General features: G+C 35.8%; 4 protein-coding genes across 5 annotated transcripts; 3 read left to right on the top strand and 1 right to left on the bottom strand.

Annotated features, from left to right (window-relative positions):
• Positions 1 to 6: 6 nt before the first annotated feature.
• Positions 7 to 1183, bottom strand: LOC117638055 (B2 protein-like; the record flags this gene model as incomplete). The annotated part of the gene is made up of 4 exons (XM_034373138.1): positions 644 to 1183; positions 321 to 421; positions 154 to 237; positions 7 to 69 (listed from the first exon to the last, which is right to left on the bottom strand). Coding segments are annotated over exons 1-4 (747 nt in total), but the record flags the coding sequence as incomplete, so codon positions are not given.
• Positions 1184 to 5000: 3817 nt separating this feature from the next.
• On the top strand, positions 5001 to 6951 carry LOC117638109 (protein BEARSKIN2). The gene is made up of 3 exons (XM_034373207.1): positions 5001 to 5166; positions 5867 to 6147; positions 6219 to 6951. The coding sequence occupies exons 1-3, from the start codon at positions 5001 to 5003 to the stop codon at positions 6906 to 6908; spliced, it is 1137 nt and encodes a 378-aa protein (XP_034229098.1). The 3' UTR covers positions 6909 to 6951.
• Positions 6952 to 7724: 773 nt separating this feature from the next.
• Positions 7725 to 10554, top strand: LOC117637350 (single-stranded DNA-binding protein WHY2, mitochondrial-like). Its single transcript, XM_034372221.1, has 8 exons — positions 7725 to 7888; positions 8670 to 8761; positions 8869 to 8966; positions 9067 to 9159; positions 9251 to 9345; positions 9552 to 9625; positions 9941 to 10029; positions 10129 to 10554. The coding sequence occupies exons 1-8, from the start codon at positions 7854 to 7856 to the stop codon at positions 10240 to 10242; spliced, it is 690 nt and encodes a 229-aa protein (XP_034228112.1). The 5' UTR covers positions 7725 to 7853; the 3' UTR covers positions 10243 to 10554.
• Positions 10555 to 11588: 1034 nt separating this feature from the next.
• On the top strand, positions 11589 to 16934 carry LOC117636865 (tRNA-specific adenosine deaminase TAD3). Of its 2 annotated transcripts, XM_034371570.1 has the most exons (8): positions 11589 to 11963; positions 12159 to 12232; positions 12545 to 12666; positions 13161 to 13243; positions 13800 to 13899; positions 14713 to 15171; positions 15469 to 15578; positions 16271 to 16934. In XM_034371570.1, the coding sequence occupies exons 1-8, from the start codon at positions 11845 to 11847 to the stop codon at positions 16443 to 16445; spliced, it is 1242 nt and encodes a 413-aa protein (XP_034227461.1). In that variant the 5' UTR covers positions 11589 to 11844; the 3' UTR covers positions 16446 to 16934. The 2 variants fall into 2 exon arrangements, with proteins under 2 accessions (XP_034227461.1, XP_034227462.1); XM_034371571.1 differs by lacking the exon at positions 14713 to 15171.
• The last annotated feature ends 91 nt before the right edge of the window (positions 16935 to 17025 follow it).

Here is a 17025-nt window from a genome sequence, read left to right on the forward strand (position 1 = left end):
GTGGTAAAGTATTGGCCTGAAAGCATCCTCTTCTAATGGTTTGCACCTTTCCTTCACTCGAATTCTAACCTGAAACCAATTCAACTTCTCATATCAAACCTATTCAGTCTCAATTCTGCTAGCTGTTGTCACATATATATAACCTATTCAAACCTGAGCTGGAAATCTTGATTCTCCTCTGCACTTCTTGTCTTCCCACGCTGTTGGGTCAATGTTTGACCCTCCAAAACTTACAGCCTTTTAAAATTAAAAAAGAAGACAAATGAGTCAATCTAATAATTTCTAAAAGGATCCAGACACCAGAGAGAAAGTAGGCAAACCTGAAATACCCCATGCAGCTGGTGGGCTGTGTAGTTATAAAGAAAAAGGGGTAAGCCTGGGGTTATTGCCCTAACAGAGTCCTTATATTTCTGTGGGAGCCCTGCAAAAATAATAAATCAGATTTGTAACATTTTGCATAACTGCATTCCTTATTCACTTGAAGAAGATGAAGAAAACTCAAGGAATGTTATGTCCATGATATGATCACCTATATATCTAGAGAAATTACAAGAAATGTAGAACAAAGATGAATATGGAATCTGGATGGATGCAGAAACTGTTAGTAATTAATCAGGTAGACCGTAGAGCGAAGAGAAATTACCAAAGAGTTGGCGATGGAGATCCTCTTGCATAGTCTCATTGTTACACACGAAAATGTAACCACCCAAGACCTCATTCCTAGGCAGCATTTCAGCCTGAGGCAAACTCTTATGCCACTTATCATGACTAGTGTTACCCTGCTGCTGCTGCTGACCACCTTTAAACTCCTCTAACGATCTCAATTGCAAAGGCATATTAAGATTATTGTTGAAATTAATCTTCCTATAATAACAATAATTATTATTATTATTCAAGTCCTCCTCCTCATCTTCTTGATCAATACTTGCATTTGAGTAATACTCATGTCTTTCTGTCATATTTCTGAATTGATTGTCAAGTGCAAGCCTTGATGCCACTGCCCTCCATGTTTGGTACTGATCATCAGCTGCAGAGCCAGAGCCAGAGCCAGAGGCCATCACTTGATGATGATGATGGAAATTGAATTGATCTTTACCAGCTGACCACTGCCACACAGAGCTTCCAGTACTCATTGATGACATTATTGTGTGAGTAAGAGCAAGAGATGAGGAGAAGGCAAGCAAGCAAGGGATTATACAAATTTGCAATCTTAGCTACTTTTAAATACAAATGAACTGAATTAATTATTTTAAATTTGGTGGTCATAATGGACTTTCGGCACTCGTGGGGTCTTTTATTTTACCTTTTCTTTGTTGTTGCTGCTTTACAATCTTTTGGCGAGAATTTGAATCAAAATAGTCCGCCAGTACTAAAACACTAGAGTATACTGAAAAGGCTGATGAATGATGATTGCTGAATTTGATTTTCAAATGTTGCTCCCTCCATCCCTCCTTTCGTGTGATTGCTAAAACATATGGCATCGCATTGGGGTCGGCGTTATAAGGATGATAAAGGATGAGACAAGAGACAAGAGACAAAGGCAAGTCTTGTGTTGTTCCTCCCCATGTACATTTAATTTAAATTGTTATTCTATTTAAGAAATGTCACATCGGATGCATCAACCAGCTAATTGCTATACCCTTGTCTTGTTTTGTTGTTAATTTAGTTCAAAGAGTAAAAAATGGACCAATTGTATGCTTTTGTAATGAGTAAAAATGTCTGTCTTATTTGTGTTCTACTTACTCCCACCAGAAGCTACCCTCAGTAAATAAATTAATGCCTTGCTTGAACTTCTATGCCGAAATTATATGTATAACTTATAGAAAATTATCATTTTATCGAAAGACTTCAGTTGTAAGGAAACGAGCCAATAATTAATATATATATATATATATATATCTCATTCAAAGAGAGACGAGCATACACATGACATATACATGCATGCAAGATGTGCAACTTTATCGAGGAAGATTTTCATGCAATGGGGATAGCACTTTTTGTTATCTCGACTAATAGCGCAATGACATATGTATGCATGATAAATTTTTCATATGTCATTGCATTATTGATCGGAAATAACAAAACAGTGCTATCTCCGTTACAAGGAAAGTTTTTCTATTTGTATTGGCTGTGCTATGCAAAACAGTTTGAGAAAGTTAGACAATTGCTAACTTAGCTAGATTCCCAGAAACCACATACTTAAACAAATAATTAATTAAGAAATTGACCAAACATCTATATCAAAAGCAACAGTAAATGGTTGCACCCAGGCATTAGATAATATACAACATCTGTTTAGTCAAGTACTTTAGCTGTCATCAAAATTTAACGTTCAATCAAAACTACGTAAGAGTTAAGCCATTTGCCTTTAGCTCACACAAGATTCTATATCTCGTCGTGTGGAGTTGTAGCTATTGTTGTTACATGTTAATTATACACGTGGATGTGACAATATAAATGCCTGCAATTAGTTGGATATATATCTTCCATGTTGAATATTATATATATGATCTATTTTATTTTAACTTCGAGTCTTTTTCTTAATCGAAATTTAAACTTGAGTTAAGTACTTTAATTTACATTAATACTCTTAAATATTTAAAATCGCCCAATCACACACCATCCAGAAGCCACAACAGCTTTGTCATTTCTGGAGACATTAACTATATAATATATTGATGGAGGATCGAAAGATAGAGTAATTGGCCTTGACCTCTTATATTATTAGAGAAGTGAGAATAAATAAGAAGATAGAGTATATTAGAGAGGATTTTATTTATTTATTTGTTTTTATATGATTTATAATTTCTATTTTTCCCTTACTAAATTAACTTACATAAAAAATTTCTGAACTTTTGGAATTTGGAATTTCGTATTTGATTCGGGTACGTGTGTCAAAATCGGTTACCATATTCGACATGCTTCATTTCATAATGATAGGAAACATTTAGATGTCAAAAAGTGAAATTCATATGAACTCTTTTGAATTTGAGGACATCTCTCTCAGATTATCTCCACCATTTTAAATATTAAAACGTTTTTCTCAATTATGATTCAATTTACGATATAATACATTCTTTGATATATGTAATTAATGGAGGAAATGACCAAACCAAACCGGTCACTAAATGAATTTGTTTGGTTCAATTGTGCATTAGTTTATGGCCTAAACCGAATCAACCAATTTAAATTGTCATGTCTCATTGAGGTTAGGTGTACGGTTTGAGGTTTAAATTGAACCAAACGGACTGATCACCCCTAATTCTATCGTTCATGATGTTGAAGACAGAGAATACAGCCTTATTGCATTCAAGCAAAGAACATGACATGATCATGATATCGATGGATTGAATATGAAAATACATGAACCATACGAAAAATGAAGTTTCCATGAAATATCTATGATACACGGAGTCATATACTGAGCTATCATGCATGTGGCATACTTACTATAGCTAGCTAAGCCGAAGCCTAAGCCTACACTTGTGGTTGGTCATCTCATCTCATGGCTTGATGAGATTGTACGTCAAAGAAAATCACTCCAAATGGAGCCTCAGAGATCCTTTAATATATAATCATAAGCAGAGGGTAGACCCGTATCGAAAGGATAATAAACCACAAAAACAAAAACAGAAACACAGAAAGGAAGAGTGCAATTGAATCAAGTGACTTAATCTCAAGGGCTTTGAAGGTGATCCCCCCCCACATCAAGATTCACATGTGCCATCGAGCCCCAGCTATGGCGACTGCGTCTCCAACTGTTTGATATTATTAAGATTTAAGACCAAAACCCAAAATTATGAAAGCCAAGAGGAATGCTAATAATGCATATAAAATTGCGGCCGTCCAATCAAACGCGAAAATCCCAAGAAGGTTTAATAGCTGTTTTTCCAAACCTTGCTTTGGAGACAATCAAGTATCTCATAATTATATTACTTTTTATTTTCTTGGGATCGTTTCTTGCTTTAAATACTTCCTTTATACTAATTACAAACCAAATAACAAGTGCTACTCCAAAGTCACTGTGGAGCGCGTGGTGGAATGTATTATACATATATGATCAAATTCAAAGTCCAGATTTTTATGAGTGTCATTGGCTTAGGTCTCACATTTTCAACCAACTGTTATATCTACCATTTTCTAGAAATGTGTTAACCTTAATTCAAATTATGACATTTTCAATCACGCTTTGATTTTCAAGCACCTTGTAGGGAAATTTATTAGAATTGCATAATTCAGTAAGAGAGAGTTTATTTTGAACTAACGAACTAAATCTTTATTACTGTGGCTCTTTGGTCATTTTTTCAACGAATTATCTCTACGTATTTGACTATTTTCGACTCTAAAATCGACTGTTAGATTTTATTTCCCTTTGCTCTTCTTCTTTCTCTCTCCTTTTCCTCAATACTTCAATCTAACAACAAGTCACCATGTAGTGGTTGTTGAAATATAATTCAATTGATAACTAACTAGTAAGTAGAGTGATCCCAAATATATGGTAGTGAGACATGGTCACATATGACAAGGTCCCAAGGGTAATGAGAATTAATGTGTAAGAAAAATAATAGGAGATGGAAGAAGGAAGACAATCCTTTAGTGTTATTGACTAACTGATTGGAGAGTGGAACCACTCTCCAGAGAAGCAGGTGATGAAGAAGGCAGGGAGGGTAAATTATAGGAAAAAAGCCATCCTAGTCTCAGACTTGCTTTTTACGAAAGCTTTAACCATCCCCGTCGGCGTAGTCACCGGCCGTCAACCTTTACCCCTAAATCAAAGCCCTCCCGTTGACAATCATCATGATATTTAAGCCCCACGACACCACCTCCACGTAAAATTTGATTCATTGCTCAAACTGAAAACACACACATACAGAGAGAGAGAGAGAGAGAGAAGAGCAAAGCTAGCTAACTGAATTGTTAGTGCAATATTGCTGTAGATATATACATATTGAGAGTGAAAACATATATATTTGAAAGAGATTTGGTGATTAACTAGGGATATGGCTAATTCATCGACTGGGGGTGTGCCTCCGGGGTTTCGATTCCATCCGACAGACGAAGAGCTGCTTCACTACTATTTGAAGAAGAAGGTCTCGTTTCAGAAGTTTGACATGGAGGTGATTAGAGAGGTGGACTTGAATAAGATGGAACCTTGGGAGTTGCAAGGTATGTAAACTTGTCAATTAATTTTCTTGTTTGCAGTAGTGTTATATCTTGAGCTTAATTATAATCTAGTTTTGCCAAGAGCTTCTGATGTAGTGTGCTAGGAACAGGCTTGGAATGATTGATCTTTACTTCTAGGATTGTCTTTACTCGATCTTAATTGGTTTTGGTTAGATCAATTATATATAGACACATACATACCAAGAATTTAACATATAATTGATCAATTATATTTGCAAATTTGTTATTTTTTTTCACGTTATTCTAGAATAGATCGAGTAAAATTGATAAAATATAATTATTTGTACAAGTTTCTCAATTCCATAAAAATAAAGTTGCTCAATTTGCCATATCAAAATGAATTGGTCGAACTACCTATGCAAGATTCAAGATTTTCTATGTAAATCTTTCCCTGTCCTTATTTAGCTGCTCTTTCTTCAAGATACGGCTATGGCTTTCTCATGTAGTGAGTCAAGTCAACCAATTGACCAGGGTATGCACATTCTCTCTCTGTGCCACATAAAAAGTTTGTGATAAAATTAGCTAAGAACAATTAATGAAGCGACTTCAACACATCAATCTGCAATATGATTCTATTGTATGCTTTAACTAATTGTTTAGTTTCTCCTAATACAATCTGATATATCTCTCTAATTAATTCATTAATTTTGGTGTGTTTATGTATGTATGTACGTACGTACAGAGAGATGTAGGATCGGATCGACACCACAAAATGAGTGGTACTTTTTCAGCCACAAGGACAGGAAGTACCCAACAGGTTCTCGGACAAATAGGGCAACAAATGCTGGGTTTTGGAAGGCAACAGGACGGGACAAGTGCATCCGAAACACCTTCAAGAAGATTGGCATGAGAAAAACCCTTGTTTTCTACAGAGGGAGAGCTCCCCATGGCCAAAAGACCGACTGGATTATGCATGAGTATCGCCTTGAAGATGGTGATGATCCTCAAGGAAACTTATCTAGTGTAAGTCCTTAAAACATTAACTAAATGAGAAATTTGCAAGCACAAATATATATAACCTTATAAAAATGCAGGAAGATGGGTGGGTGATCTGCAGGGTATTCAAGAAGAAGAACTTATTCAAGGTTGGGAATGAAGGGGGAAGCTCGAGCATGAACTCATCGGATCATCAACAGCTCAACAACACATCAAGCACCAACCAAGCTCGCTCCTTCATGCATACCCAGAGAGACAATGAATACTTACTACGCCAACAACACAGTCAAGCCTTCGAACTAAACAACCCAGGCCTTCACTACGCCCACCTCCAGCCACCCCCTCAGTACTCTCTTTTCCAACCCCAAGCCCTAATCCCAACCCACAAGCCCCTCGCCGGGTACGACTACACTCAGCTCCCTTCCGACGACTCCCCGGGCCACGGCATGGTGAAGCAGCTCATGACAAACCCTAGAGACTGTGAGAGTGGCAGTGAGAGCCTCCGGTACCAAGCGTGTGAGCCGGGGTTGGAAGTTGGGACGTGCGAACCAAATCAAGCACCAATGGTTGCAGGAGGAGGTGGAAGAGATCATCATGATCAGAGTGGCATGAATGAATGGGGGATGCTGGACCGCCTTGTTACGTCTCATCTCGGAAATGATCAAGACTCGTCGTCGAAAGGAGCAAGATATGATCAGAATGCAAATGCTGCTGCATCCTCCGTCACCCAAATTAATAACCACCTGTCTTTGCGTGGAGAGATGGATTTTTGGGGGTATGGAAAATAGTAATAACGGCCGCAAGTGTTGTTGGGAATCTTATTATTAGAAAGATGGGTTAGAGAGTTACCCATGGCAACTAAAAATGGCTCTAACCCTATCCATATATTAATATTATATAATTTAATACTCAATTGTACTTGATTGAAATGACATGTTTTTTCTACATGAAAATGATCAGCACACCCAATCCACCTCAGCTCTTAGTAGCTTGCAACGGTACACTTATCCCTTGACGACCATAATTCCACAAGGTACAAAATCAAAAGAACCAAGTTTATACGATAAGACAATTGCAGTCCTCCAGAACTGTACGTAGGTAGTATAATTATGTTAGGCAATTATACCAGTGTATGTATGTACGTATGTTCTTAAAAAATACAATACAAAAGTACGATATATGATGTCAATTACAAGAGCTGGCTAGCGTATAGCGTAAATATATGATAAGTAAGAACAATAATACTACCAATTAATGCATAACATTATCATTGTTGAAATATAACTCAAAATAAAAATACAATTATATTATACTATAAACTGTAATACAATTGTGTTACTATATAATTTAGAAAGAAAAAAAAGTTATTAATTTAAATATTTGCCGATAAATATCAGTAAAACAATGTTATCTCATGAGATCAGATGCGTAGAGAGTGTAATTTCGTCTACCACCAAGTTGGGGGCGCAGAGAAATATCAATTGTGTCAGGGACAGGGTTGTCATAAAATAATATAATATTCACCCTTAAAACCAACGACATGTAGCGTTGGGTTTGTTTGTAAGATTGAAAGCCAGGAAACGGCAGGTCGCGTTATGCGCCAATATAAAACTCATTTGCCCCCTCTCTCGAAATTAAACCAAAAGCAACAAAGCGCTGCATTCTCTGATTTCAGATTTTGAGAGACGAAGTAGTTCGGACTTCGGATTCGGAGGTCTTTAGCTTTAGCAAAGATGATGAAGGTTTTGCGCCTCTTGTCCTCCTCCAGGTACCAACTCTTTTTTTTTTCTTTTTTTCTTTTTTTTTTCTTTTTACCTTGAAAAGAAAAAAACCCTTTGTTTATTTTCCTTAAACCCTGAAAATATAGCGTGAAAAATCTACCTTGTCGAGGCACTGAGCTTGAATCGTATGAATTGGCTGCTAAGAAATGAAGGATTTCCTTTTTATCAGTCAGTCAATGTAAATTTCCTGTATATATAGGTGTGTTGGAAATAAAGGTTGAAACTTTGAGTTGCAATGTTTTGGTTTGTCAATATGGGTATGTATATTATTTGTATTATAAAAATACGTTATGTTCAAATTCTGATTTTCAGTGTATGGTATGGTACCCACATTGAACTTTTACTTTGTTCTAACACACCTATAGACTTCCACACTCGCATGAATTGGCCATTTCATTGATTTCGTCTTATTTCCTAGTTGACTGTTCATTTGTTACACTGAGAATTAACAAGAAACTAGATGACCTGAAAGGCTGAAAGTCATCCCTGTTTAGCTGTATAGACACCATCAGCTTCCAATTTTGGAGCATTATCTTAAAATTGCTGAAACCCGGTTCTTGTAATGGATCCAACCTTTTTGCTATGGTCCGAATTTAAGGTGAAAATGATGTTGTACTTGTTTCTTAAGAAGGTAAATTTTATCAGTTTTTGAATGGTTTTTCATCGAATTGGCTAACTCTAACAACACTTCAAACACTTCCCCATTCCTAGGATTAGTCTCCATAATCTTGTCTCTTAGTATTTTTCTGCTTTTCTTTGTTGAAAAAGGAACCAGTTCCCCACTAGAGGTGCTTTATCAATGCATGCTTATACACATAGCACCAGCTTTTCAACTGCCAGTAAGAGTTTTTCTGTTAAAGGTAATTTGTTTAAACAGTCAATTTTAATTTTTATCTCTTACATCTTTCTTTCCTGTTGGATAAAGTTTACTCTGCTTATCTGTGTTCTTTTGTTTCTGAACCTGCAGGAACTAGTGCTCATAATGTATTTGCTTCTTTTGATATCTTCAAAGGAAAAGCTGCACTCTCTTTGGATCCTGTTCTCCCAACATTCACCAAATTGGAAGTATGCATCTTTACTTTTTCATTCATAATTTCATTGATCACCTTCTTATGAAGGGATTCAAGGATGTATCTCCTCATTCATCTCTTTATATATTGTATAGTCTGGAAATCTTGTAGTTAGTCGGCGTGGTGTTGTCATGTTGAAGTTCACTCCTGCCATTGGCGAGCGCAAGTATGACTGGGAAAAGAAGCAGGTAATTTCCATAGCGGTTCTTATTTACATTGTCTTGATTTTCATTTTGTTTACTTTCCAAATAACTAAGTAATCTCAATGACATTTGTTAGGTATTTGCTTTATCAGCAACGGAGGTTGGCTCTCTGATAAGCTTGGGTCCCAAGGATTCTTGTGAATTCTTTCATGATCCCTCAATGAAATCAAGGTTGATTTTCTGACCTGCTACTTTTGCGGAAACATGTGTAACAAGGGTGATTTCTTTTTTCCTTACCTCATGGAAAGAACTGCATTTTGATAACACAATTTTCAGAGGGCATCATTTTTTTGTTTCAATGTGAAAACATCAGTTGTTTTTGTATTATTTTCGGGACATAGATAGTAATTGGCTTTAATGAGCAATTCATGTTACAGTAATGCTGGTCAAGTGAGGAAGAGCTTGTCAATTAAGTGTCATGCAGATGGCAGTGGCTACTTGGTTTCTTTGGGTAAGTACACTATATCTTCTTGTATTCCATTGTTTACTTAAATGAATGTGAAGTTCTTACTAAGTGAATTATCTGCTTGTATTTACATTTTCTGAAAAAATAAAATAAAATTGAGTTTGCGATTTGTCAAGTGTTGCTTTAAATTCAAGCAAGTGATTTGAAGTTTCGATGCTTTGAGTAAAAATTCTGTGTGCTTTTAGTTACTGAACCTTGGTCTAAAGTTGTACTTTTGCTTCATTTAGTCATGTGGCTATAGAGATATATGGGATTGATGCTATCTACATTTGACATTGTGCCCCCTACTTTTGGTGACAGCTGTTGTGAACAACCTCCTCAAAACCAAAGAGAATTTCATAGTTCCTGTCACAGCTGCTGAATTTGCTGTTATGAAGACTGCTTGCAGTGTATGACATGACTATGAATATAAAGTTTCTTATAACTGGAATAATAATTAGGGATATGCATTTTGATGCTTGTAATAAAAACAAATATTTCTTGTGCAGTTTGTGCTGCCCCACATCATGGGTTGGGATAGGTTGATGAGCAATATGCCGACAGTTGTAGGAGGGCAACAATCAAAAGTGGTTCCACAACTTTTGGATGAGTGGGATAGATGAAGTCCACCAGTAATCTCATCCGTATCAAGCTTAAGGAACTTGGACTTGCAAACTTTTGTTCCTAGTACCATGGACTTGCAAGATTGTGTGCTTTAGCATGGACTTATCGTGTATAGTGTATTTTGATCTGTTGCCAAAAGCTTATTTGACCTGGTGTAGACATTTCTGGCTTAAGATGCTCAAGCGACTATTTTCAGCATGTTATGTATTTAAGATAATACTAGTGGGTTTCAGCTCATTTATGGGGATGTTTTGCTTGAAGCCTTCGAAATGAAAGGTTCTGATTAATGAATAGATTCGATTAGTGTCTAATTATATGATGTTACTGCTTATAATTTGCGCTAAGATTACTTATTTTGGGCCAAAATTCGTATACCTACCTGATTAGACTGTTACTTTGGGGATTTTCCTTTTGATAGTTTATGCGTTGTAGTAGCACCAAGCCAATTCTTGTTATACAAACAAATGTAGGTGTTTGGTGCGTGCAGTCTTAAAAAGTGAATCATTAACGTCCTTCTTTTTATGAATTTTATGATTGAAAAATATGATCAAAATGATTACCAAGTCTATAGAGTTGTAATTCCACATTTTCACCTCCGTCGGGCGGATTTTGCTCACGTGGAAAAGATATTTGGGATGCATCTCAATTTACCATCTCTATTCTATTGGCAAGCCAGCAGCCGGAGTGATTATAGAATACTATAAGTGGATATTTATTTATACTATTCTTTAAACGGGGAAAAAAATAAATTATGTCATTAACCCATATTAGCATATCCAGCAGCTGATAAAGAAAAATGGACAAAAACTTGCATGTAAATAAGATAACTTTTTAAACAAATAATGTGTTTATGAAAAATATACAAGTGAAATCTTTTAAATGAACTCACATCTTCCACGGATTTTTTATTATTATTATTATTATTTTTGGAATAAAAGAGCGATAGTGTTTTATATTCGGGCTCTTTGGTTTTAACCCATAAAAAACTTAACTAATTTGGAAGAAAGATAATTAATTTTGCTTAATTAATATAAAACCAAAGCCACCTAATTTTACCAAAAGGACATCCAACAACTCTAAAATTACTACATGTGCTATTGTGCTTAACTATTAAATACAGTTTATTTTAAGGGTAGAATTGTCTTATCAGTTGTTATTTTTTACCTGGCTCAACGAATCTAGGCCTTTCTTTGGGCTAATCCAAAATAGTAGTTTTTTCCTAAGTATTAAAACTAAAACCAAAATATTCAATATCTTACAAACTAATTAATAAAGTTAATTATGTCTAAAACCTAATTTTTCTTTTATAATATTCAGCCTTATGACGTGGGCAGTTGAATTTGTATTGACATGTCATTTCAATGATAAAAATGAAGTCTTCCTAATAAATAAATAAAAAAGGAAAAATAAAAGAAAGCCTCGAGTGAGTATTTGCTGCTTTGTTCCCTCTCCCGCCTTGTACTTGAACGTTGCGCTAAAAACCCTGGGAATATCATCGCCGACAGACAGATAGGCAGACAGCATCCGAAACTGAAAACCCCTTCTTACTTCTTATTTGTAGCCCTTAGCCCACCCACAAGAACACGATAACCAGCTAGAATATGGACACGTGGCAGATCCTCCACATCCCAGACAACCCCCCAATCGCTCCCGACCAACAACCCACAGTGGATGTAATTGCGTCACTCATCGACCCAAAATTTGCTAACACTCTTGTAAGGTGCTGCTTGCCTTCTTCTTCTTCTACTTTTGCTACAATTACTCTGTTTTTGTTTTTGTTTTTCTTTATATTTTCTATTAACATGATGATATTGGTTTGTTTTGTTTTACTGGGTATGTCGTAATTGTGTTTCTGCCTTGCAATTCTTTCTCTTTTTGACGAAATTGATGCGAAAAAGTAATTAAATTTGTGTAGGCGTTTGAATCAAATATCACCATTGGAAAATCTCCGCCACGTGAAGCGGGTGAAGAAGAAATTTGTTGAAGGAGGTCTGTTTCTGTCTGCCCTACCTAACTTTATTTGGTGTTGTTAAACCCTAAACCCTACCTAACTTTAATTTGTTGAAGATTGTATATTACCAACTAGGCTCTTGGTCTGGTGGTACTTCTTCCAAATGTTGGAAGAGGTCCAAGTTCGAATTCTCTCATCCCCAATTGATCAAAAAAACAAAAAAAGAAAGAAGATTGGTGATTACAAATAAATGATACTTTTATGCCAAGACGATATTTACCTGACACGATGACACCACGTTGCTCTTACTATCTTATCTTTACGGTGTTGACTATCAGTTTAACTTACAGGAAAAACTCAACTATCTGTGATCCTATGTCTAGCTTCTGAAAATGGTAATCAGTTGGAGAGCATGCAGAATGATGTACAGGAGCTAATGAATTCCTACAAGTTGAGTCCTTTTATCACAAAAGTGGGTCTTTCTTTTTCCATTTTAATCTTGTTTAATTAGTGCTTCTTATATATATATATATAAAAGATACATTTGAAAGACTACTGTCGTGCTATTGTAATATTTGATGTCTTAGTTGCATAAGGGGATTATTTTAATTATGTCAGTATGTAAAAAAAATCCTAATGTTTCTCTTGTTATAAGGTATTAAAATATTGCACTATCAATAATCTTGCATTACACTGATTAGTCTCTATAATCTTACTATTGAGTGGAATCATTTTAATTGCATTCTATTGAATTTCGAGATTGTTCTTGGCCTTTGTTTTATGATCCCTTCCACATGAACTTACTATCCCATTTTGAATATTGCAATTTGATTTGCATGAGTTTTGTTATTATTTTCTGGAAACCTACTCTTCTTCTGGTAGTCTCCAAACATGCTCTTGTGTTTGTTTACTTTGGCTTTAGACAAGACTGTCATGTTTTATACATGTCAATCAACTCAATTTTAGGTCTGCAAGTATGCTGCATTATCCAAAGAAGAGTGGGAAGAACAATGCAAGCTATGGCCAACATCTTATCATCCACCAACCTAGTAAGCTCTTGTTTTGTTTATCCAAGTGTTTTTCCTTTTTAACAATAATTTACTTCTTAATGTCTTTCTTTGTGGACTAGTGTGCTCTATCATTGATGTTCAGGAGTATTTAGTTTTTCCTTTCTAAGTTTAGGGAGATGAGGAGGTGAAAAATATCTCAGTAAGGATGAACAATAGTCCTAGAATTTGTTCCTGAACATATATGATGGAACAAGGTGATGCGATAGCTTGCGAAAGTGCTATTTACAGTAATATAATTCATGTTGCCTAACATTAATTATATTAATAATATATGACGAAAATGGAACCTGACAATGAGTTATGCTAATGCTGGCAGGAAAAATAAGAAAAAGTATTTGCATTTACAAGTGTAAGGTGTCATATGGGATGGTTGTAAATATTCTTTTCTATTTTCACCTTTGCAGTGTGGGTTTTGTTACTTCTTCTTTTTTTCCCTGTAGCTGCTGGTTCTGCAATGCTCCAACACATGTCAAATAATTATTTGTTTCATATTATCTTAACTTTTGTTTGTTTGTCCTTTACCTTTTAAATACAGTAATATTGATGGCATTACTGGATTCAGTGAAGAGGACTCACAATCAGTGTTCAGATTCATGAAGTACGCTATTCAGTTGGCAAAGTCTAGCGATAATTTGGTAACTATTTTATTTTCTTTGTGTTGCCTCTCTCTCTCTCTCTCTCTCTCTCTCTCTCTCTCTCTCTCTATATATATATATATATATATATATATATATATATATATGAATATCTATCTCATATCAGCATTGTGACTTTCAGAAGTACTTGTCAACCTTTGCTCATAGGCTTTCAAATATTCAAAATGATGCTAATATTTTGAAAGTATTATTAAGAATCCTAAATGAATTGGGAGGGTCAGGGTGGTGCTATGTATGTTTATCTCTTCTAGCCTTATTATTTATTTATTTTTCAGCCAGCACCCTGTTGTATCCTTGTTAGTGCTGCTCAACACACGTGGATCAGCATCAGTTTGAGTATAAAAATTGTCAACAAATGAGGAAATATTGACTTTTCCTTTAAGAAAGATGATAAATGATTGTAAAGGAGTTGGTCATAATCTTCATTCTTGAAATTTGTTCAGAGGCACGGGGCTAAGTTTTTTTATGGCAACTTCTTTCTGGTAGAGATTGGGTTGCAGACAGCAACTTCTTAAAGTTGATGCAAGGCTTAGAATTCTCAATGTAGGATTTATGTTTTCAACACGTCTCCTCACGTGTGGTTCGCCTGAGCCAAACACCTGGGTCAATTATGTTGGGTGATTTAGTGCACGTGTGGCAAAACTGGGTCTAACACATGGATGGATTGCCTGCCACGCTATCATGTTAAAGTTATGGCATCCAACCCAGCCAAAGAGTTTATTCTGTGTAATGCAAGGCTTAAATTCTCAATGTAGGATTGACCCTTAATTGAAACCTTCACTCTATCTGCAGGTAGTCAATGCTGCAGTTATAGTGGATCCTTCAGTTAAACAGGTAATCACTACTGCATGTGATCAAACTTGCTCTTTGTATAGTCCCACAAACAAGATCACCCTTGAAACCAGCTGCTGTGAAAAGCTAGAAGCTTTTATTTCCCATAGTGATTCGGATGGAGTATTGAACCATCAAACTGTGCATTCAAATAGTTTTCCAGACAAATCAAAACAATTATGTACCGGCGTATCTTGTTTATATCCTTGGCAATGGGCTGATCAACAATCAGACATGAGTTCGTGTTATTGGCACCCTTTACGTCATGCTGCCATTGTTGCTATTGAATCTTCTGCTGCCAGAGACAGATATCTTTTCCCCAGTTTGGGAAAAATCCAAGATAAGTCTTTTGAAATGGACAACATGCAGTCTTCTTCTGCAGGCTCTCCAGCAAAAAGACAAAAGACTAATTCTACAAATGTGAGTTGTTTCTTTGTGCTTCAAATTGTACCATTTTGGGGAGAGCACTAAATGAGGGTAAGGGAGGGATTGTCTAGTGTCCACTCATTTCCCGTCATTTAGGAGTTCTTTTTTTCTCGGTAGGGGACCTATTGCTTTGAATATGAAACTTGTGAAATGTGAAGTATATCATTGTCACACAATCATTAAAACGGTATAACTGTAATTTCACAATAACATTGTCTTTGAACAATCGAAGTTCTTGGGTTGGGTGACTTGTATTCAAATTAATATTTAAGAATCTTATTATCTATTCAGGTTCACAGTGACGACAATCTGACTAATGGTGAAGGTTCCAGTTCTTTATCAGCCAGGCCTTATCTGTGTACAGGTTTTGACATGTACCTTGTTTGGGAACCGTGCATAATGTAAGTTCATGAATAGTGTACTCACTAGATTTCTACTGTGTCCCTGAATTTGTTAGTTTTCCTGATAGTAACATTTCTTTGAACTTTTTATGCTTGTGTTATGTATGGTCCAAATGATAATTATGGTTCCATACTGAAATCCTTGTCTGTAACTTCTTATTATTATTTGTTTCTTTAACTCTTACACTGCCTTTACATGCTTGCTGATAGGAACTTGAACCTAGTTGACATCTTAAATTTTGTTAATCATACTTCTTTCATAATCTCGTAGGTATTCCAATTCAAAGGTCTGGAAATGTAGGCATGATTTGACGTCGTATCCTTAGGTTATTTCATCTTTTCCATATCTAGGCTTGATCATTTCGGTTCTGTCATCCTGAGCTCCATTGGTAAAATCTATCTTTTGTTGTCTGTCAAATAAATGCACATTTATATACAATTTGCATTATAAATCTGTATTGCATCCTCTGTACACACTAGATAATGTGTGGAAAGGATTGTTTTAGAGAAATCTTGCATTGGCTGATACACACTGTATGCAATTGAAATGTCCACTATGAAACTCTCTCTCTCTCTCTCTCTCTCTCTCTCTCTCTCTCTCTCTCTGTGGAAACTGGAAACCTGAGTTTGTGTTTTTTGTTTTAAACTAGTTTTATTATGTTCAATATTCTGATATTATATTCTTATTAAAGGTGTGCAATGGCACTTGTCCATCAGAGAATTAGGCGTATATTCTTTGCTTTCCCAAACCCGGATGCAGGGGCATTGGGTAGTGTTCACAGACTACAAGGGGAAACAAGCTTAAATCATCACTATGCTGTATTCAGAGTGTTAGTGCCTCAACAAATCTTTAGTAGGGAGGGATGAAACTTCAATTACCAAATGAGTACAAATGAAATGAGAATATTGGTTTGATTGTGTTCTGCATCAGCTTCATTTGTGGACTAGACTAAGACATTGTTTTACCAGGAAGCCAACTCAACTCAACTCAACTCAACTAGATTACTGACTGACTGACTGGTTAGCCATTACCCATTTAGCCAAGAACGCAAGCAATCCAAGGCTTCAATGCTTCAAGCTCAAGAAGATTTCATTTGCCTATCCACCTCTACCTTTGTGACTCTATTTATCATGCAATGTTTTATCAATTAAGAGGATCATAAGTGCTGCAAACTACATGGGCACATTTATAATTTTGTTCACCATTCAATCTCCAAAGTAGCTATGGTTTGAAAGTAATATCCAATTTGTTGAAAGAGTTGAAGTGAAAAACAGTGTGATGCCCAACACTGTTATTTTGATAAAGCATGTAGGATCCACAAAGTCCTTTTCAAGAACTGGTTGATTGCAATCTAAGAGCATCTTGCAAAATGTTAAATTCAAATTTGATGGCTTATGTGGCATTTTGACACTTTGGAAAAAATTTAACTCCACTCGAAATGTTGAA

The sequence above is a fragment of the Prunus dulcis genome, chromosome 8, assembly GCF_902201215.1.
Source record: "Prunus dulcis chromosome 8, ALMONDv2, whole genome shotgun sequence".
Lineage (NCBI taxonomy): Eukaryota > Viridiplantae > Streptophyta > Magnoliopsida > Rosales > Rosaceae > Prunus > Prunus dulcis.